Source organism: Triticum urartu, chromosome 3A (genome assembly GCF_056163025.1).
Source record: "Triticum urartu cultivar PI428250 chromosome 3A, HENAU_Tu73, whole genome shotgun sequence".
Taxonomy (NCBI): Eukaryota; Viridiplantae; Streptophyta; class Magnoliopsida; order Poales; family Poaceae; genus Triticum; species Triticum urartu.
This window is the reverse complement of record NC_141875.1, coordinates 608,052,128-608,073,623: the sequence shown is the minus strand read 5'-3', so window position 1 is coordinate 608,073,623 and position 21,496 is coordinate 608,052,128. Positions and strand designations below refer to the sequence as shown.

Below are 21,496 nucleotides of genomic sequence, written 5' to 3'. Positions count from 1 at the left end.
AACCTGGAAACTTCCAAAACAAAATCTGGGGAACAGATATGGAAGATATCTCAATATGGAACAACATAACCACGGTGAGACGAAAATCATGACGCGGCGATCCTGTTCTTCATCTCCATCAGCGTAACACCATCCGAAGATTAAGAAAAAAAATCCAGAATTAAAATAGAGTGGAAGACGAAGGACGCAATCCAATGACGGAAGGGGCTAATCAACGGATGAAGGTTATTATGCGGCAGTGGTGCTCTTCCTCTGCTTCACAGCACGAACAGCATACAGCTAGACAACGAAACTGAAGAACAGAAAGACAGTACACATCCAACAGAAATGAGATTCAGAAAAACAAACACTGAAACGAGATTCATATGAGGATAACTGCACTCTTCATTGATAATTCATCGCAGCAAGGGGCTACATATGGCAAGGCAACGACGAGAGCGGACAGGAACATGTTAGCTACACCACCAAGCTCTGAGACCGGAACATCACAGCACGACTCTCTGACAACGCACGCACACGACGACCGCTGCTCAGGCCCTCTCCCCGCGGATGCGGCGGGCGAGCTGGATGTCCTTGGGCATGATGGTGACGCGCTTGGCGTGGATGGCGCAGAGGTTGGTGTCCTCGAAGAGCCCGACGAGGTACGCCTCGGCGGCCTCCTGCAGCGCGGACACGGCGGAGCTCTGGAAGCGGAGGTCGGTCTTGAAGTCCTGCGCGATCTCCCGCACCAGCCGCTGGAACGGCAGCTTGCGGATCAGCAGCTCCGTGCTCTTCTGGTACTTGCGGATCTCACGGAGCGCGACGGTGCCGGGGCGGAAGCGGTGGGGCTTCTTCACGCCGCCGGTGGCCGGGGCCGACTTGCGGGCGGCCTTGGTCGCCAGCTGCTTCCTCGGCGCCTTGCCGCCGGTCGACTTCCTCGCCGTCTGCTTCGTGCGCGCCATTGCTTCGGGGTCGGGGAGGGGAGCGGAGGCTGCTTGCTTGCTTGCTTGGGGGATTTGGGAGCTGGGTGAGATGGGATGGAGAGGATGGGGGTGGTTATGTAGGGGAGGAGCCGGCGGGAGACTGGGAAATTTTGGGAGCTGCGGCGGGGACGAGTGGAGGGAAGATGGATTTGGGGCGTTCGATCGGTGGCGGGTGGACGGCCGAGATTGGGTCTTGGGGTGGAGCACGCGGATCGTGGGGTGCGATCCGTGGGAAGGGGATTGCAGATTTCTGATTGGCTGCGGTGGAGTCACGCGGATCGTTGGCCCGGGTTCCTCGAAAATTTTAATTTTTTTCAGCTGGAGGTTCCTCGGTTCCGACTGGATGATCTGACTGTGGGTCTTGTAGTACGCTGTAGCGTTTCTTTCTTTTTTTTTAAATAGTTGTGGCGTGGTAGCGTTTATAGTGAATGACGAGTGGGTCCAGACCTTTTTCCCAGCGTCATATTGGTTCCTGGGAGTTTCAAACAAGAACTCAAAATTTATCTTAAAAGTTTTACTGATCACTGGTTTGTAGGCTACAACGAGAAAAATAGTGCTCCAGAAACAACAAAAGATGAGCTCATTTGATCTACACATTTTTCATATATCACGTATGAAAATACATATTTGGTGGAAATTTGTATGCATATAGTGGACATCTGTGTGTACATGTACCGTTCTTTTCCACGGTAGTTTGGTGTCCATAGAAATGTTTTTAATTCTTTTCCAAAATAAATTTCTACTCTTAATGGATGACTTGATGAATAGTCTGTGCGGTTTAATTTCGCTGGTTTTTTTCGTCATCCTCCCACCTCCGTTAACTCGCAACCCTCCCGCGAAAAAAAACCTAGCGATTCCCCGACGTTCCTCCTGACCTAGCGATTCCTCCATATCCCTCAAAAAAAAAAAGCCCCCCGACCTCCTCTCGGCGGCCGCCCCATCTCCTCCCCAGATCCTGGCTCGCCCCGCCCCCACCTTCTCCCTCACTCCCGGCGCCGCCCGACCCCCAACCTCCCTGGATTCGGGCGCCGCCCCGCCCCCACCTCCTCCCTCACTCCCGGCCGCCCATGCCCTCCCGGCCTCCTCCCAGCGCACATGCCACCGCCCCTACTCCTCCCTCCTTCAGGAGGGAGCATCGCCGCCCCTGTTCTTCCTTCCCCCTGTCGGCATGCGCGTCGCCGCCCCTCTGGCCGTCGTTGGCATCCTGCTCGAGACCGTGGGCCCGAGAAAGATGGAGACAATGGATGATGGGGAGGTGTAACGGCTGCCTCGTGGTGACCTCGTGGGAGCAGACGGTGACAAAGACGATCAACGAGGCTGCTACTGGTATGTGCTTGATTTACAAATTGTGAGGAATTGAGGTTGAATACCAATATACACACATACAGCAGCAATGGTTGATGATAACAACGGCCTTGTAGCTTCAGGTATGAGATTAAGAAGACTCACAATTTTTACCTAATTGTAGTTTAATGTCAAAGGGTTCATTAGCTGTGTGGAGACCTTTTATTATGGTGACGATGACAAACAAGATCAAGCTGTCAATTTTGAATTAAAGAAGGATCATTTGCAAAGAAGCTTGCGAGGAGTTGTCAAAATTTTGATTATAATGCAGGTATGCATTCTGATTTTGTGAAGTCTAATTTATTCAGTATATATTCAGAATTTATGCAATACATTGTTAACTTGATTCTGTGCTTTAATTCATAGCATCTTGGTGGAGGCTCTATGGAACTGAAGCACCAGCTCTACAAAGGATGGCTGTGAGAATCCTCTCATTGACATCAAGTTCTTCAGTCTGTGAAAGGAATTGGAGTACCTTCGAAAATGTTAGTCTCCTGACTCTCTAATCTCACATCTAGCTTGATTAGTCCGTCACATGTCAAAACATTCCCTGTTCTTAATCCTTATGTTTTTTTCCTGTTGTAGATACATACGAAGAAAAGAAATAGGCTAACTACAGAACGTCTAAACTCTCTTGTGTTCATACAATTCAACTCGAGAATGATGGCCAAGAAACAAATGGTCAAGGAGAAGAAGATCATTGATGTCCTCTTATCCGCTGAAACTACTGAAGCTCAAGGTTTTCTTTTTGAGGGCGGATATGATTATGCAGAAGTCATCTATATGGATAAAGATGAGGAGGAGATGAATAGTACAGGGATGTCAGGGAGTGGCATTGGAGAAGCAATGGGAGGCGATGAACTGCTCGAGCCACGTAGAAGTGCGAGACCAAGACAACTTTATGAAGAAGAAGAATTTGATTCTGAAGAAGAGGAGTTTGATGATGAGGAGGAGATGCATTCGGATGAGGAGTATGGCTATTGATAATTGAGGAGACCCAAATGAACGGGTGTCTTTTCTTAAGTACTTTTTATATATTATATCTTTATGTCATTGAGTCAAACCATTTGTGTGTGCGTCCATGTGGAATTTCCCTTTTTGACTTGTGAGAGAAGTCCTCCCAATAAGATTCTAGGAATTAAAGAACTTCATTTTGATGTGTGAACTGTTGAACTCATAATTTATAATGCTATGCCAATTGGGTTTGGGTGATGTTTGCCTCTAATCTATTTGAATATTTGATATTTCTATGGGCGTGCTGCCCCATTGAATAGACCATATTTAGTTCTTCACATTGCCTGATGTATGTTATTTTTATCACCACATTGTCTTTCTAACCTGCTATGGTACAAAGTCTATCCTTTTTATCACCACATTGTCTTTTCTAACCTGCTATGGTACAAAATCTACCCAAATAATTATCCTCCTAACCTGCTACCGTACGAAACGCATTGGGCCGCTTAGGCTACGCCTAGGCAGGCAAGGCGCTAGGCAGAGGGTCACTGCCCGCCTACCGCCTAGCGCTTTTTCCAACCTTGATTTATGGTACCCCTTTTTCTTATGTTCACGTGTACAAGCAACTTCACAACAAAATTTATATGTGTGGTTTGTTTTGCCTTCTTTGATTTTGCTAAGGAGTGGAGCATGGAGGAGGGCCCTGGGTGACGGCGGCGCATGACAAAGGGCTCTGGATTGTGGCGGGGAAGGAGCGGAGGAACTGTGCATCCGGGAATGTCGTGACCGCCGATCCTATTTGATGGTATACTGTCTGACAGGTGCCACAATGGCCTTGTAGCTTCAGGTATGAGACTAAGAAGGTTCACAAGTTTTGCCTAATTGTAGTTTATGGTACCCATTTTTCTTATGTTCATGTGTAGAAGCAACTTCACAGCAAGATTTATATGAGTGGTTCATTTTGACTTCTTAGATTTACAAATTGCTAAGGAGCAAAGCATGGAGGAGGGCTCTGAGTCGTGACGGGGCATGGCGGAGGGCTCTGGGTTGTGGCGGGCAAGGACTGGAGGCTCTGAGTCGTGATGTACTATAGCACCACATATCGGAACCATGCCAAAAATCTCCGTGTCTCCAATTATGTTTGCACACTTCAATCCCATCCCTTTACTTTCTTGCAAGTTGCATGCTTTACTTTCCGCTGCTCATATACTCTTGCCATGCTTGCTTGAAATGTACTGTGAATGTTTAACCTTGTGCTAAAACTCCATCCTAACTTAAAGAAATTAAAAACTGCTACTTTTCCTTGTTGAGAGTCTAATCACCCCCTCTAGACACCTCTTTTTGATCCTACAGGCGGCGGGGATGGGTGACCGCCCTAGTCGCCTAGGAGAGCGACTCGGGGGCAGTTATCGGGCCATCTTCCTCTCATCCCCGAGGCTTGACTAAGGCACTTCACTTGGTCTCCAACACTTCTAGTGAGGTTCTCAATCTCACTAGCCTTGTTGGTTACATGTATTAGGGCCCTCCTCATTCTTCTTAATGTGGCCTCTCTCCTTTATAGGAGAGGTATTTTCATTATGGTTTTTGTGGCTATCGGTGGAGGAGGTCGAGGCCAACCCCTCGGTTGGATCTTGAATTCGGAGGAGCTATTTAAACCTTAATTAGTAGGCTTCTAACCTAAAATTTTATTTTAGAAGCCTATTAACCTAAACTTTTATTTTAGAATCTTACTAATTAAGGTTTAAATAGTAGGCTTATAAACTAAAATTTTAGGCTGGACTTTTAGAATAAGCTGGATATGAGGCAGCTTATTTCCACAACCACAAATAAACCACGAAAGAATTGACCCTTATAGGATAATAAAACATAAGCAGAAGTCAAAGACAATCCAAGTACGGGAGGTTCACAAGAAACATGAAATCTATCAAGTACGTCCATGAACATCCCTCATGGACCAAAGCAAGCCCCTTTTATAGACCAAGTACATCAGACATGTTTTCCTTTCTCCTTTTTGAGGGTATTGACCTTACTTTTCTCTCCCACGAGAGTATTGGTGGTCATTTCTACACTACCAAGAGCCTATAAAAGGCACACCGTAGATCACTTGTAAGTCATCTCTTGTTGAGCAAAGTGATACCACTAAAAGGCGTGTTGTAGGCTTATTTGAGGTGATTATTAGGAAAACAGACTCGGGTGAAGGTTTTCTTTGAGCATTGGATTTCCAGTTGAAAACGGACACGGAAGAAGATTTTCTTGAGTCTCAAACTTCCATTTGAATGGTGGGTTTTGAGCAATTTCATCTCTGATCGCCCGACTCGAATCGACAATCACCAAGGATGTCGTATGGACAGATCAGCCACCGACACGATTTGAGGTTGACGATATGTATCCAAGGCCATACGCACACAAATACATTGTTGTTTAGCTTTCGAGAGTATACATGAACCTGTTGCAAACTTCCCTCGCACGGGATTGTGACGCTTGCTAGAGTCATAACACACCAACCGGATCAACAACGAGTACCACAACAACACATAACAAACATAAACTTCCTTCAATAATAATTCAAAATGTACAAATGCTGAAGTACCAACAAAATAAGCTTCTACATGCGAGAACTGACCAGGTGGTTTGACAAGAAACCCCCGCTACAAAAGGTACAAGAATCAACACCCTCGCCGGGGTGGTGCAAACAAACGACACTCTGTTTCAGGTCTCCAGCACACGCATGAGCTGAATCGCCGAAACCAAAATAAATGTCCCAGACTACATGCTTCAGTGAACCCACTGAAACTGACCCGACGTCCTACAGAATTGTTCGAAACCATCAATCGACCTTACCTTTCAAATTTGTTCCATGACCAAAACACTTTCAGCGAACCACGACGCCATGGAAACCATGGCACATTCAAGCATCTGCGATTTGGACCTCAAGCAACTGAATGACAGGTACAGGTTGGTCAGCCTCGGACTGATCAGAAGCACTTCATGTGGACGATCGACGGGCCGGTTTCATCGTACTCTGCCTTGGAGATCCACATCTGCGACACAAATGGAGGCACGCCATTAATCTCGCAGGGTGAAACGAGCAGTAACAGAGCAAGCATTAGTAGCATGTAGGGGAAAAATGGGTACCTGCTGGAAGGTACTGAGAGAGGCGAGAATGGAGCCGCCGATCCAGACACTGTACTTCCTCTCCGGCGGGGCGACGACCTTCACCCTCATGCTGCTGGGCGCGAGCGCGGTGATCTCCTTGTTCATGCGGTCGGCGATCCCAGGGAACATGGTGGAACCCCCGCTGAGCACGACATTGCCGTACAGATCCTTCCTTATATCCACGTCGCACTTCATGATGGAGTTGTACGTGGCCTCGTGGATGCCGGCGGCCTCCATGCCGATCATGGAGGGCTGGAAGAGCACCTCGGGGCACCTGAACCGCTCCGCGCCGATGGTGATCACCTGGCCGTCCGGCAGCTCGTAGTTCTTCTCGACGGCGGAGCTGGTCCTGGCCGTCTCCAGCTCCTGCTCGTAGTCGAGGGCGACGTAGGCGAGCTTCTCCTTGATGTCCCTGACGATTTCCCGCTCGGCGGTGGTGGTGAAGGAGTAGCCCCTCTCGGTCATGATCTTCATGAGGCCGTCGGTGAGGTCGCGGCCGGCGAGGTCGAGCCGGATGATGGCGTGGGGGAGCGTGAAGCCCTCGTAGATGGGGACGGTGTGGCTGACGCCGTCGCCCGAGTCCATGACGATGCCGGTGGTCCGGCCGCTGGCGTAGAGGGAGAGCACGGCCTGGATGGCCACGTACATGGCGGGGCAGCTGAAGGTCTCGAACATGATCTGGGTCATCTTCTCCCGGTTGGCCTTGGGATTCATGGGCGCCTCCGTGAGCAGCACGGGGTGCTCCTCCGGCGCCACCCGGAGCTCGTTGTAGAAGGTGTGGTGCCAGATCTTCTCCATGTCGTCCCAGTTGCCCACCACGCCGTGCTCGATCGGGTACTTGAGCGTCAGGATGCCTCGCTTGGACTGCGCCTCGTCGCCCACGTACGCGTCCTTCTGGCCCATGCCCACCATCACCCCCGTGTGCCGCGGCCTGCCCACGATGCTCGGGAACACGGCCCTCGGCGCGTCGTCGCCGGCGAACCCCGCCTGCAGTTTGACACGAAGGACGGTTGTTCAGTTAGCGCGAACGCTGAAATGTACTCTGCACTACAACATGCTAACTGAATTTGGGATTGACACCATGACAGGGGAACTGACCTTGACCATTCCGGTGCCATTGTCACACACAATCGGCTGGACATCCTCTTCAGCCATTTCTCAAGCGGTTTTCTGCGACAGAAGAATTCTATTTTTCAGTCTGTTTCTTCAATTTCGATAATAAAAGATCAGGGCATGGTATTGAGCATCACAACAATATTTTTTGCTCACATATATACAGATGGATCCAAGACAAACGCGTGATAACAAACGGATAGTTTGCCGGCCATCACGCAGGATTTCTCGAGGTATTACATGGTATGATTAGCGGGGGATTTGACTCTTAATCAGCTACAATCACGGTAAAAGTACAACATACATATATCAAGAAATTGATCCAATCTTTCGCAAATCACGTGTTTAATTAGGAAAGATAGTACTAGTTCACGATTCACTGGTCATCCCGAACACGAAGCGGTCAACAGAAAAGATACTGCAGCCCGTGGTCAGCGGTCACGAGGGAAGGGAACTCGTGTATCATCGACTTGACCAGCAACGGCTGTCGCGCAAGCTACCAGCTAAGGATCCTACCAATCCGATGATCAAACACCATGGACGACCACCATGGATCGCGTCGTACCAACTATCAACCACCAAACCCCCATGCCAGCGAGAAAACCACCGGAAAAACTACGAGCCAACACCTCGCGCGGCGATCTATGAGAACGATCCATCGGAACTACGGACCAAATCGGTTCAGGGAGGAGGGGGAGGAAATCATACCTTTGCTCGGGCGGGCTCGTTGACGGATTGGGGGGGCTCGGAGTGACGCGAGCGGCGTGAGAGCGAGGCGGGGGCAAATGGGAGAGGAGACGAAGCAACACGAAAGGTGGATGGGGAGCAGTTTTATATGCCCTGCGGGCCGCCCGCCTGCTCCGCTTGGACTGGCTCTCGGTAGCTCGGGTGTCCGCTGCGTTCTTGGCCGGGCTTGACGCCACCATCCATGTCACGGCACGGCACGGCGCAGGCATTCAAGCGGAACGACGACCCGGACAACATCGTGCTCCTGGCCGACCTGGTCCGGGTCAGTGGGGAAACGCAGTGTGCGTCCGATGGTGTCTCCACTGCGCGGGCGGCTGCAGCGCGGAACTTTCGGTGTGTGATCCGGCAAGTCCACGTCGGATGTCGTGGCTGGTGGGGACGCCGGCGGCTGACGTGGCCTTTGTACTTGCGTGCGGTGGAGCCTAACCTTTTTTTTTCTGTTATTATAAGGGCATCTCCAACAACAACCCGTAAATTTCCTCTCTCGTCCGTCCGCAGACAGGGGGACCAGTCCACGGACATGGATGTCGGATGACGCCACCCTACCGTAGCCGCATACATCCAGCCTTCCTCAATTTTCTTTGAGCCGCACGATCAAATAGCAGCATACAAAGGGTGTAAACATTCGAATAGCCGCATGTAGCAGTAATTCAAATTTTAAAAAGTTCAAATATTACATCCCAACACTGTTTCCCCTTTAACCGCTCACTGATACTGAATCAGATATTCCTTCAATTGCTCACGAGTTGGTCAATGCCGAAATTGTTGATGCATTTGAATAAACTCTTCAAATATGGTCGGACTCTGGTCTGGAAGTTGGATAGGATCACCCATGTTCTCAAGTTCTAGAGCTGCGGCAACATCGTCACCCTCATCCTCGACGATCATGTTGTGCATGATCACACATCATGTCATCACCTCCCACAAGGTCTTCGAATCCCATTGTCTAGTAAGGCCACGAACAACTGCAAAACAGGCCAGCAGAACTCCGAATGCCCTCTCGACATCCTTTCTAACTGCTTCTTGCCTTTGGGCAAAGTGAGCCTTTTTCTGGCCAATTGGGTTAGAAATGGTGCTGTCAAAGGTAGCCCAGAAGGATAGGTACCATCAACCAGATAGTAGCCCATATTGTACTCATGTCCATTGACAGTATAGTGGCAAGGAGGAGCTTTTCCTTCAGTCGGCCTCGCAAACAACGGTGATCACTGCAGCACATTGATGTCCTTATGAGACCCTGGTATATTGATAACCCACAAGTATAGGGGATCGTTTGTAGTATTTTTCGATAAATAAGAGTGTCAAACCCAACGAGGAGCTAAAAGGAGAACAAATATTCCCTCAAGTTCTATCGACCACCGATACAACTCTACGCACACTTAACGTTTGCTTTACCTAGAATAAGAATAAAACTAGGAGTACTTTGCGAAAATAAAACTACGAATAAATTGCAAGATAATAAAAGTAGATAGCTTTTGTCACACAAGAAAGTCATTTGTCCCTAGGTGATCCATAACTAGACCGGTGATCATTATTGCAATTTTATACGAGGGAGAGACATGAGCTAACATACTTTCCGTATTTGGATCATATGCACTTATGATTGGAACTCTAGCAAGCATCTGCAACTACCAAAGATCATTAAGGTAAAACCCAACCATAGCATTAAGTATCAAGTCCTCTTTATCCCATACGCAACAACCCCCTTACTCGGGTCTGTGCTTCTGTCACTCACGCCACCGACCATAAGTGAATCATGAACGTATTGCAACAACCTATAGCGGGGACCCCTCACGTTTTCGCGACACGAAGGGTGTCATAGGACAGCACCAAAATAAAATATACAACTCAAACCAATCATAATCATCTATCAACCCATAGGACAAAACGGATCTACTCAAACATCATAAGATAGCCATAGATCATTGAGAAATAATATATAGCGTTGAGCACCACGTTTAAGTAGAGATTACAACAGTTAGAATAGGTGTTACACCGCTGCATAGAGGGGGAGAAAGTTGGTGTTGACGGTAGCCAGAGTGTTGATGTAGATTGTCGTCACGATCCTTGCCCCAGCAGCACTCGGGCGCCACCGGGAGAGAGGGGGAGAGAGCCCCCTCATCCTTCTTCTTCCTTGGCCTTCCCTTAGATGGGAGGAGAGTCCCCCCTCTGGTCCATGGCCTCCATGGAGGCGGAGGGGCGAGAGTCCCTCCGAGATTGGATCTCTCTCTCTGTTATCTTCTTTTTCGCATTCCGGTTTTCTAGCCGAAAACCGTTTCTTATATTTCCGGAGATCCGTAACTCCGACTGCGCTGAGATTTTAACACAATCTTTTTTCCGGATATAAGCTTCCTTGCGCTTGAAGTAGAGCAGCAACCGCCTTACGAGGTGGCCACCACCCACCACCACGCGCCTAGGGGCTGGCCGCGCCCTGGTGTCTTGTGGAGGCCGTGAGCCTCCATTTGCGTTGATTCCACCCTCCCAAAAATCACATATATTCCAAAATAATTATTCGTAAATTTTTATTGCATTTGGACTTTGTTTGATATGGATATTTTGTGAAACAAAAAACATGCAACAAACACGAACTGGCACTCGGCACTGGATCAATATGTTAGTCCCAAAAAATAATATAAAATGTTGCCAAAAGTATATAGAAGTTGTATAATATTGGCATGGAACAATAAAAAATTATAGATACAACGGGGACATGTCAGCTGTTGGGAAACATTGCATGGAAAACAAAAAAAATTCTACGCACACGCAAGATCTATCCATGGAGATGCGTAACAATGAGGGGAAGAGTGTGCCTACATACCCTCGTAGACCGTAAGCAGAAGCGTTTAACAACACGGTTGATATAGTCGAACTTCTTCGCGCTCCAACCGATCAAGTACCGAACGTATGGCACCTCCGCGTTCTGCACACGTCCAGTTCGGTGACGTCCTCCGCCTTCTTGATTCAGCAAGACGGCGAGGTAGTAGATGAGTTCCAGGAGCATGACGGCGTGGTGACGGTGATGGTGAAGTGATCTCCGCAGGGCTTTGCCTAAGCACTACGAAAATACGACCGAGGGTGTAAACGATGGAGGGGGACACCGCACACGGCTCTGCCCCTGTGTGGTACCCCTTCCCCATGTATATATGGGTGTGAGGGGAGAGGGAGGCAGCCAGGGCATCCATGGTGCGCCCTAGGGGCTGGCCGCCGGCCCTAGGGCTCTTGCCCTCTTGCGCCCCCTTTCCTTGTATGGACAAGGGGAAAAGGAAAGAGGGGGAGAGGGAAGGAAGTGGGAGTCCAACTCCACACTTTCCTTTCTTCCTCCCTTTCCTTTCCCTCCCCATAGGGCCGTCCCCTATAGAGGGTGCACCAACCCCTTGTGGGCCCCCTTTCCTTGTATGGACAAGGGGAAAAGGAAAGAGGGGGGAGAGGGAAGGAAGTGGGAGTCCAACTCCACACTTTCCTTTCCCTCCCCATAGGGCCGGCCCCTATAGAGGGTGCACCAGCCCCTTGTGGGCTGGTGTGTTCTCTCACTTGGCCCATAACGCCCATAATTTTGCCGGGGATGCCCGAAACTCCTTTCCGGTGACCTGATAAGTACCTGGTACCCTCTGAAACACTTTCGGTGTCCGAATACTATCGTCCTATATATATATATATATCAATCTTTACCTCTCAACCATTTCAAGACTCCTCGTCATGTCCGTGATCTCATCAAGGACTCCAAACAATATCCGGTCACCAAATCATATAACTCATGTAACACTATATCATCAACGAACGTTAAGCGTGCGGACCCTATGGGTTCGAGAACTATGTAGACATGACCGAGACACCTCTCCGGTCAATAACCAATAGCGGAACCTGGATGCCCATATTGGCTCCTACATATTCTGCGAAGATTTTTATCGGTCGAACCGTTATGACAACATACACAATTCCCTTTGTCCATCGATATGTTACTTGCCCGAGATTCGATCGTCGGTATCTTCATACCTAGTTCAATCTCGTCACCGGCAAGTCTCTTTACTCGTTCTGTAATACTTCATCCTCTAATTAAATCATTAGTCATTTTGCTTGCAAGGCTTCTTGTGATGTGTATTACCGAGAGGGGCCAAAGATACCTCTCCGATACTCGGAGTGAAAATCCTAATCTTGATCTATCCCAACTCAACAAACACCTTCGGAGATATCTGTAGAGCATCTTTATGATCACCCAGTTACGCTGTGACATTTGATAGCACACAAGGTATTCCTCTGGTATCCGGGAGTTGCATAATCACGTAGTCGAAGGAATATGTATTTGACATGAAGGAAGCAATAGCAATAAAACTGAACAATCATTATGCTAAGCTAACGGATGGGTCTTGTCCATCACATCATTCTCCTAATGATGTGATCCCATTATGAGATGACAACACATGTCCATGGTTTGGAAACCTTAACCATCTTTGATCAACAAGCTAGTCTAGTAGAGGCTTACTAGGGACACAATATTTCTTTATTTATTCACACATGTATTTAGGTTTCCGATTAATACTATTCTAGCATGAATAATAAACCTTTATCATGAATAAGGAGATATAAAATAACAACTTTATTATTGCCTCCAGGGCATATTTCCTTTAGTCTCCCACTTGCACTAGAGTCAATAATCTAGATTACATTGTGATGAATCTAACACCCATGGAGTCTTGGTGCTGATCATGTTTTGCTCGCAGAAGAGGCTTAGTCAACGGGTCTGCCACATTCAGATCCATATGTACTTTGAAAATTTCTATGTCTCAATCCTTGACCTTTTCATGAATGGAGTTGAAGGGTCTCTTGATGTGTTTGGTTCTCTTGTGAAACCTGGATTCCTTCTTCAAGGCAATGGCTCCAGTGTTGTCACAAAAGATTTTCATTGGACCCGATGCACTAGGTATTACACCTAGATCAGATATGAACTCCTTCATCCAGACCCCTTCATGTGCTGTTTTCGAAGCAGCTATGTACTCCGCTTCACACGTAGATCCCAAAGGGAAATGTAGTAATTTCAGAAATTTTCCTACGCACACACAAGATCATGGTGATGCATAGCGGGAGAGTGTAGTCCAGTACCCTCGTAGACCGTAAGCGGAAGCATTATGACAACGCGGTTGATGTAGTCGTACGTCTTCACGTCCAACTGATCCTAGTACCGAAAGTACGACACCTCCGCGATCTGCACACGTTCGGCTCGGTGACATCCCATAAACTCTCGATCCAGCTGAGTGTCGAGGGAGAGCTTCGTCAACACGATGGCGTGATGACAGTGATGATGAAGCTACCGGTGCAGGGCTTCGCCTAAGCACTGCAACGATATGGCCGAGGTGGATTATGGTGGAGGGGGGCACCGCACGCGACAAAGACAATTTCTGTTGTTGTGCTCTAGGGTGCCCCCTGCCCCCGTATATAAAGGAGAAAGGGGGAGGCCGGCCGGCCCTTGGGGCGCGCCAAGGAGGGGAGGAGTACTCCTCCTAGTAGGAGTAGGACTCCCCCTTTCCTAGTCCAACTAGGAGGAGGAAGGGGGAAGGAAGGAGAGGGAGAGAGGGAGGGAAAGAGGGGGCGCCGCCCCCCTCCTTGTCCAATTCGGACTCCTCAAGGGGGAGGGGGGCGGCCAGCCCTATGCCCCCCTCCTCTCTCTCACAAGGACCATGTTGGCCCATTAGTCCTCCCGGGGGTTCCGATAACCCCCAGCACTCCGATAATTATCCGGTGACCCCCGGAACTCATCCGGTGTCACTACTAGGGAAAAGGCTAGCAGCAGCGCGGGTTTTAGACCTATCAGTAGCGCGGGGTGGTGCGCTACTGATAAGGCGCTACAGCTAACGAATAGCAGTAGCGTGCCTCCACCCATGCTACGGCTAAATCGACTTAGTAGCAGCGAGTTCCAGGAGTGTGCTGCTCATAATTAGTAGTAGCACTTCTCTCTGCCCGCGTTGCTACTATTATTTCATATTTTATTTCTTTTTTATTTCATGTTGTATTCGTACACCTTTACACAAATTTTCATACAACGGGAATTTACAAATTGTTTTTACATCATAATGAGTTATTACATCACGGGGTGAAAGAACCGTGTGGACTAGTTTCAAGTGGATGGACATCCACTTGAAACTAATCCGCGGTTCTTTCACCCAATGATATAATAAATATCATCATCATCATCATATCATTAACAACTTATCATCATCATCATATCATTGGTCACTAGTCGTAATCACAAGTACTCCTCACATCTTCAACTCTAACACATTGTATCACATAATAAACATATTGTACCTCATAGGACCTACTATATTCTCTAAGGTAAAATAGCAAAAAACAAGATAGCCCCTCGCTCTCCATTATGGAGAATGCAGATTATCCCGTCTCCAATTCTTGCCTTTCGCTTAATGTTGCTTCCAAGAACCTCCTTACGAATGTCCAAACATTTTTTCCACTCTTTGATTAGCATGTGTTCACCGGTTTCAGAAATTCGATATGCACATGTGAGATCCGTAGGATGACCTGGCTGTAGGTTCAGAACTTCAAGGCGACCATTGTAATACATCAGATGAGGCACACAATCCATCGGGATTTTCTGTTGAAAAACATAGTAATAACTTCGTAGTTAGCAATGATGTACTAGTTTTAGAAGTATGTAAAAGATGCACGGATGTCGTAATAGTAAAATATCTTACCAGGGTATCTCCATAGAAGTTATCGTGGTTCAACACGTGCACTAGTGGCACGTATTCACCATAATTTGGAGGAGTTCGATAATAGGTATTGTAATTCTCAAAAAAAGTACAATAAGCAATCAAATGATTTTTCTCCTTATAAGTTAATTCGGAGCCATCAGTGTAGTGGGTTTTGTCTACCATCTTCTGCACATTCTTTGAAGATTCAAAATAAGCTGTCAATGGAAATAAGCTGTCAACTATTTTGAAATAAACAATATAAATTAGTTAATAACTATGTTTGAGAAACTCACATTGCGGTAGAATCGGAAGCGTATCAACAAGGACCCAAATGTCCATATTGTCTTGCTCGATGTCAGGATCACCAAGATCCATGTTGACAATCATACCCTCATAAAAACCATACATTTTGTAAAGTGCTTCCCAATTTTGGCAACCAAAATGGGTTACGCTCTGAGAATTGTACAGATTTACTTCAAAATCGATATCATGATGGATCCTTAGGTATATTTTCTTTGTTTGAAAATTTTCATGGTCTTCAAAACCCATCCTCTCCAAGACATAGCGTCTTGCATGGCATGGGATAAACTAGTCAAATTTTAAAAGATGAAAATTAAACGTTGAAATAGTTGAAGTCATGCTTAATTACGAAAAAAACACTTGTCGTTGTTGCGTACCGTTTCAACATCGAAGGTCTCCTCGAGCTTAATGCTGAAGCGCCGATCTTCATCCAGCTGAATGAACCTGCCGCACATACCTCGATCATCGTGGCACCAACTGCACTCCCCCGAGAGACTGTCGTCGTCCGAGTACGACATTTCCTACGTTCATAATTCAAAGATTAAACTTGTACATATTCTAGCACAAGTCATGCCAGAATTCACGGAAAAATCCGGCATGACCTTTGCTAAAAAAGGACATATCGAGCGCCTGAAATTTGCCGGAACGGAAATTAATCAACACTCCGGAAAAACATAGGCCACTCGGAGGTGTAACCAAAACATGAAATAATTGCTTAAACTAAAAAATAACACCAAATATGGCATGTTCAACTAGTTCTATTAATTCAACTAGTTCTATTAATTCAACTAGTTCTTACTAAATATAAACTTAGTATAAAAAGAAAAAAACTAGCTCTTTCTAAAAATGAAGTAGTTCAACTAGTTATTAATTTACTTACTATACTAGTTCAACTAAAACTTAACTAGTTCAATTAAAACTAAACTAGCTCTATTAATTCAACTAGTTCTTACTAAATATAAACTTACTATAAATAGAAAGAAACTAGCACATCTACTACTACTAATTAACATCTAACTACTACATCTACTACTAATTAACATATTCTACTGCTAATTATACAACTAGTTTACCATCACTACTAGTAATTAATATCCACTACTTCTAAAAATCATTATCTATGAACCCTAAATTAACATCTACTACTACTAAAATCATCTACTAACTAAGCAAAGAGAGAGGGGGTTGGGGAGGGGTGGGGGGCTTACAGAGGGAGAGACGGTGGCGGGGAGGTGCTCGGCGACGAAGGGGCGGCGAGGGCGGGCTCGGGAACGGGAGGGCGGCGGTCCTGGGCGGCGGGCTCGGTGGGCTCGGTCGAGGGCGGCGGCGGTGAGGTCGAGGACGGCGACAGTGTGGTCGAGAGCGGCGGCGGTGAGGTTGAGGGCGGGCGGCGGCGGCGGTGAGGGTGTCGTGGTTCTAAGCCTGACAGTGATGTAGGGGGGTACGTATGGAGAGGCAGGATCTTAGCTGTGGAGAAGTTGTAAGCACGCAAGGTTTACGAGTTCAGGCCCTTCTCGGAGGAAGTAATAGCCCTACGTCTCGGAGCCCGGAGGCGGTCGACTGGATTATGCGTGTATGAGTTACAGAGGTGCGAACCCTTGTCTCGGAGGGGGTGTGTGTGGCTTATATAGAGTGCGCCAGGCCCCCGGCCAGCCCACGTTACCAAGGGTTCAATGTTCATTAAGGCGAGGCATTACTGGTAACGCTAGTAATAAAGTGCTATGATGACCATAAAAAGCTATTTAATGACCGACCGTTAGCGTGCGGAGTGACTTTAGGTCTCCTGGCCGTCGAGTGGTTGGATCTTGGTCAAGTGATTGCTTCTTGGTCGAGTGTCTTCGAGTCTGTCGAGTGGAACACCTTCAAGTCGATTGAAAGGTGATTTCTTCTAGAGATGTCCTTGGGTAGGGTAGGTAGGACAGGTCCATGACCCTACCCTAGGTACATAGCTTCATCATTAGCCCCCGAATGGATCGAGGTTTGAGTGGGGAAGGATTTGAGAGCTTCTCTGACTCGTTTTTCATGTCGTGAGCATATCTAGTTTCAGATCAACGGGCCTGAGTGATGGCAGCAACTTCCTTTCTAGTCGCCTTGATCCATTCTTAATTCCTCATCGAGTGGGTTTCTTTACTTGTAAGGCTCCGAGTGATGGTGTGGAGGAGATCCTTGGTCTGACAAGTTATTCGCTGCCCGCGGATTTAGTGGGATCCGAATTTTGGGAAGCGCGCGGGACGGGGGAGGCCGCAGTAATTGGACGAGATAGAGCGGAGCCGCCTTGATCCCCGTGCCACCTTTTTCGCCACGTATCGCTCATGCGGTCGTTGCGGGATTTGACAGGGCCGCCTGGGCCTACCCGTCAGCCACTCGGGAGCGGCCTGATATAAAGCGCATGGACCGGAGTTCCCCGAGCAGTGCATCCCATTACCTCTTCTCTCCCTCACGTCCCTCCGCCGCGCTCGCTCTCGCCCTAACACCACCGCACCGCACGCGCCTCGCCGGCGACAATGGGGAGGGAGAAGACAGTGGCTCTGGAGCGGGCCAAGAAGGCGACGGCGAAGTCGAAGGGGAAGGCGACCAGCCGGGGCGGATCTTCCTCGTGGTTTGGCCTGCCGAAGGGCTGGATCCAGGGCGACTGGATCCACTCGAGGATCTGCCAAGACGACCTCGACGACTTGGCCAAAGGGGGGCTGATCCCCTACGACGCGGCGCGGCTTCCGGGGAAGGAATCCGAGCCGCAGCCTCGGGAGGGTGAGCGCGTTCTTCTTGCCACCCACGTCGACCGTGGTTTTCCTTGCCTCCTCATCCTTTCTTCCGAGGGTTTCTGAACTTCTTTGGGGCTCAACTCCACCACTTTACCCCCAACTCAATCGTTTATCTTGCCGCGTTCATTTCCTTGTGTGAGAACTTCTTGGGTTGTCGACCTCACTGGGGTCTTTTCAAGCATATCTTCACTTGTCGCTCCCAGACAGTGAAAAGGGCTAATCCGAGTGACGAGAGGACCCAAGTGATCCAGATGTGTGGGGGTCTTGGCATCCAGACGAGGGGAAAAAGCTCCTTTCCGGCCATGATTCTCCCCGATTCAGTTCGCGGATGGCAGGCTGACTCAATTTCAGACTAAAAAGATATTTACCGTGTCGACTGCGTGGAGGTTTACCAGGACACTTAAACCCTCTGCCAGGCTCATCTAGTCCGACAGAGGCTCGGATACTACACCCAGTGGGTGCACTCAGCGTGCCCCCACTGGAAGAGAACTCGGAAAGAAACACTTTGCTCGATGCAAAACCAGCTCCAGAATTACTCGACCTCCGAGTTAGAGAAGAACAAGTTCGATCAGTACCAGCTAAGAAGATTTTTAGTTCTCTCAGACCCCCGCCGACTGCCCGCAGTCGACGGCGGTCTCAGGGACTACACCCAGTGGGTGCACTCAGCGTGCCCCCACTGGAGTAATCTCCACTCGGTACGGCCTGACCAGTCCGAGTGATGAACAACAACAAAAAGGACAGGCTCTAAGACTCCCGCCGACTGCCCGCAGTCGACGGCAGTCTCGGGGACTACACCCAGTGGGTGCACTTAGCGTGCCCCCACTGGAATGGTATCCACTCGGAACGGTCCGCCCGGTCCGAGTGACGGCCAAACAACAAAAAAATACACGTTCCAGGCGTGAAGAAATTCTGAGTAATCAGTTACTCAATGCAGGACCAGCTCCAAATCACTCCAAAAAAATTGCTATAAGGTGAGTTTAACGCTCCTCCGCGGAACCGTTTGAGCTCATTTCACTCGGACACCATACAGTCTGGAATCCGTCAAGGCAACATGCGGAGATAAGATCGCCGGGTGACCAGAAGGAGTTCATAAGTGCCTCCGTAGCACTCGACTCATCTGGGAATTCACCTCGACTCGACCCGCTCAACCTCGACCGATTCGGGGGCTAATGACGAGGACATGCATTGGGGGTAGGGTAACAGGCCTGACCTAAAGGCCCTACCCATGGACACCGTATACTCTGTACTGGGCCCCTGGGCCAGATCGCCGTCCAGATGTACCACAACTTGAAAATCACTCGGACGGCGACAACCACTCGGAGCACGACACTTCACTCGGCGAGCTCATTCCACTCGACCGTGTAACTCACTCGGATATGCAAAGATCAATAGTCAGCATGACGGTTTGTAGCTAGTGGGCAGGCATTATGGCATTGATGCTCCACCGTGTAACATAAGGGGTGAGGGGTGGCGCACTCTATATAAGCCACCCCCACCACTAGACTAGGGGGCTCTTTTCTTCCATCTCTCTCTCTCTTTTTCACCATTAGTCTCAGGACTATGGGGATCTGTTCCCCTCTCATTGTAATCTCCGGATACATACTAAGATAAAACAAAGCCTCTCCGGAGCACGAGACGTAGGGTTGTTATCTCCACCGTGAGAGGCCCGAACTCGCTAAAACCACCGTGTCACCCATATGCATCTCGATAGATCATGCTTCTTTATCCTACCCCTCTTTTATTGTCAGAATCGTTACCACGACAGTATCGCCGTCCAGATGTACCACAACTTGAAAATCACTCGGACAACGACAACCACTCGGAGCACGACACTTCACTTGGCGAGCTCATTCCACTCGACCGTGTAACTCACTCGGATATGCAAAGATCAATAGTCAGCATGACGGTTTGTAGCTAGTGGGCAGGCATTATGGCATTGATGCTCCACCGTGTAACATAAGGGGTGAGGGGGTGGCGCACTCTATATAAGCCACCCCACCACTAGACTAGGGGGCTCTTTTCTTCCATATCTCTCTCTTTTTTTTGGACTTGACTTCAGCGGGCCGGTCCCATCATACCAGCACTAAAGCACCGGATCCCATCAGAACTCCGAAGTTAAGCGTGCTTGGGCGAGAGTAGTACTAGGATGGGTGACCTCCTGGGAAGTCCTCGTGTTGCATTCCCACACCCAGTGGGGTCAGAACCGGTGGGGGCATGCTAAGTGCACCCACTGGGTGTAGTCCCCGAGGCTATGGTGGACTGCTGGCAGTCGACCGTAGTCTTAGTATTTATTGCCTTTGTTGTTTTTCGCTGTAAAATAACTTCTCCCCTTTGACTTCAGAAATCTTGCGATCTTGGAGCTCGCTTTGCTGACTTGAAGAAGCAGCAGATTCAACTGAACCTTGATCTGGAGCTGGCCAGGACAGAGCTACAAAAGGCCAGAGACTTGATTCAGTTTGCGTAAGAAATCCCCCAGTGGGTGGCTTAGCTGCGAATCCGCTTCGCCTAAGTTTGTAAAAACAGTTTCCTACCAAGTGGCGAGCCAGCCTCCCACTCGGGGGGCTTAGCTGCGAATCTGTTTCGCCTAAGTTTGAAAAAATCCTACCGAGTGGAGAGCAATCCTCCCACTCGGGGGCTTAGCTGCAGTCCAGCACTCGCCTAAGTTCTCCCACTTAGAGACTTAGCTGCAGTCAGGCACTCGCCTAAGTTTGAAAAAATCCTACCGAGTGGAGAGCAATCCTCCCACTCGGGGGCTTAGCTGCAGTCCAGTACTCGCCTAAGTTCTCCCACTCAGAGACTTAGCTGCAGTCAGGCACTCGCCTAAGTTTGAAAAATCCTACCGAGTGGAGAGCAATCCTCCCACTCGGGGGCTTAGCTGCAGTCCAGTACTCGCCTAAGGTCTCCCACCTAGAGACTTAGCCGCAGTCAGGCACTCGCCTAAGTTTGAAAAAACCCTACCGAGTGGAGAGCAATCCTCCCACTCGGGGGCTTAGCTGCAGTCCAGTACTCGCCTAAGTTCTCCCACTCAGAGACTTAGCTGCAGTCAGGCACTCGCCTAAGTTTGAAAAATCCTACCGAGTGGAGAGCAATCCTCCCACTCGGGGGCTTAGCTGCAGTCCAGTACTCGCCTAAGTTCTCCCACCTAGAGACTTAGCTGCAGTCAGGCACTCACCTAAGTTTGAAAAAACCCTACCGAGTGGAGAGCAATCCTCCCACTCGGGGGCTTAGCTGTAGTCCAGTACTCGCCTAAGTTCTCCCAAACACATCTCAATCCTCAAGGAAGACGAGGGGCAGGTCGACTGCCACCTTCTCCTAGAGAGCTTCGCCACAAATACAATGCGCGATTCATCCCGCTCTACAGTAACGAAGTACGGGTCGACTGCCCCCCACCCTTCTCCTGGAGAGCTTCGCCACAAATACAATGTGCGCTCCATCCCACTCTGCAGTAACAGGGTGTGGG

General features: G+C 48.8%; 2 protein-coding genes and 1 pseudogene across 2 annotated transcripts; 1 reads left to right on the top strand and 2 right to left on the bottom strand.

Moving 5' to 3' along the window:
- Nucleotides 1–366: 366 nt before the first annotated feature.
- Nucleotides 367–1,030, bottom strand: LOC125545370 (histone H3.2). Its single transcript, XM_048709285.2, has one exon. The coding sequence runs from the start codon at nt 939–941 to the stop codon at nt 531–533; it is 411 nt and encodes a 136-aa protein (XP_048565242.1). The 5' UTR covers nt 942–1,030; the 3' UTR covers nt 367–530.
- A 4,765-nt stretch (nt 1,031–5,795) lies between these two features.
- LOC125545367 (actin-7) lies at nt 5,796–8,414 on the bottom strand. Its single transcript, XM_048709281.1, has 4 exons — nt 8,238–8,414; nt 7,515–7,586; nt 6,396–7,403; nt 5,796–6,301 (listed from the first exon to the last, which is right to left on the bottom strand). Exons 2-4 carry the CDS (start codon nt 7,569–7,571, stop codon nt 6,236–6,238), a joined length of 1,131 nt encoding a protein of 376 aa, XP_048565238.1. The 5' UTR covers nt 7,572–7,586; nt 8,238–8,414; the 3' UTR covers nt 5,796–6,235.
- An 11,686-nt stretch (nt 8,415–20,100) lies between these two features.
- LOC125549737 (5S ribosomal RNA) lies at nt 20,101–20,219 on the top strand (annotated as a pseudogene).
- The last annotated feature ends 1,277 nt before the right edge of the window (nt 20,220–21,496 follow it).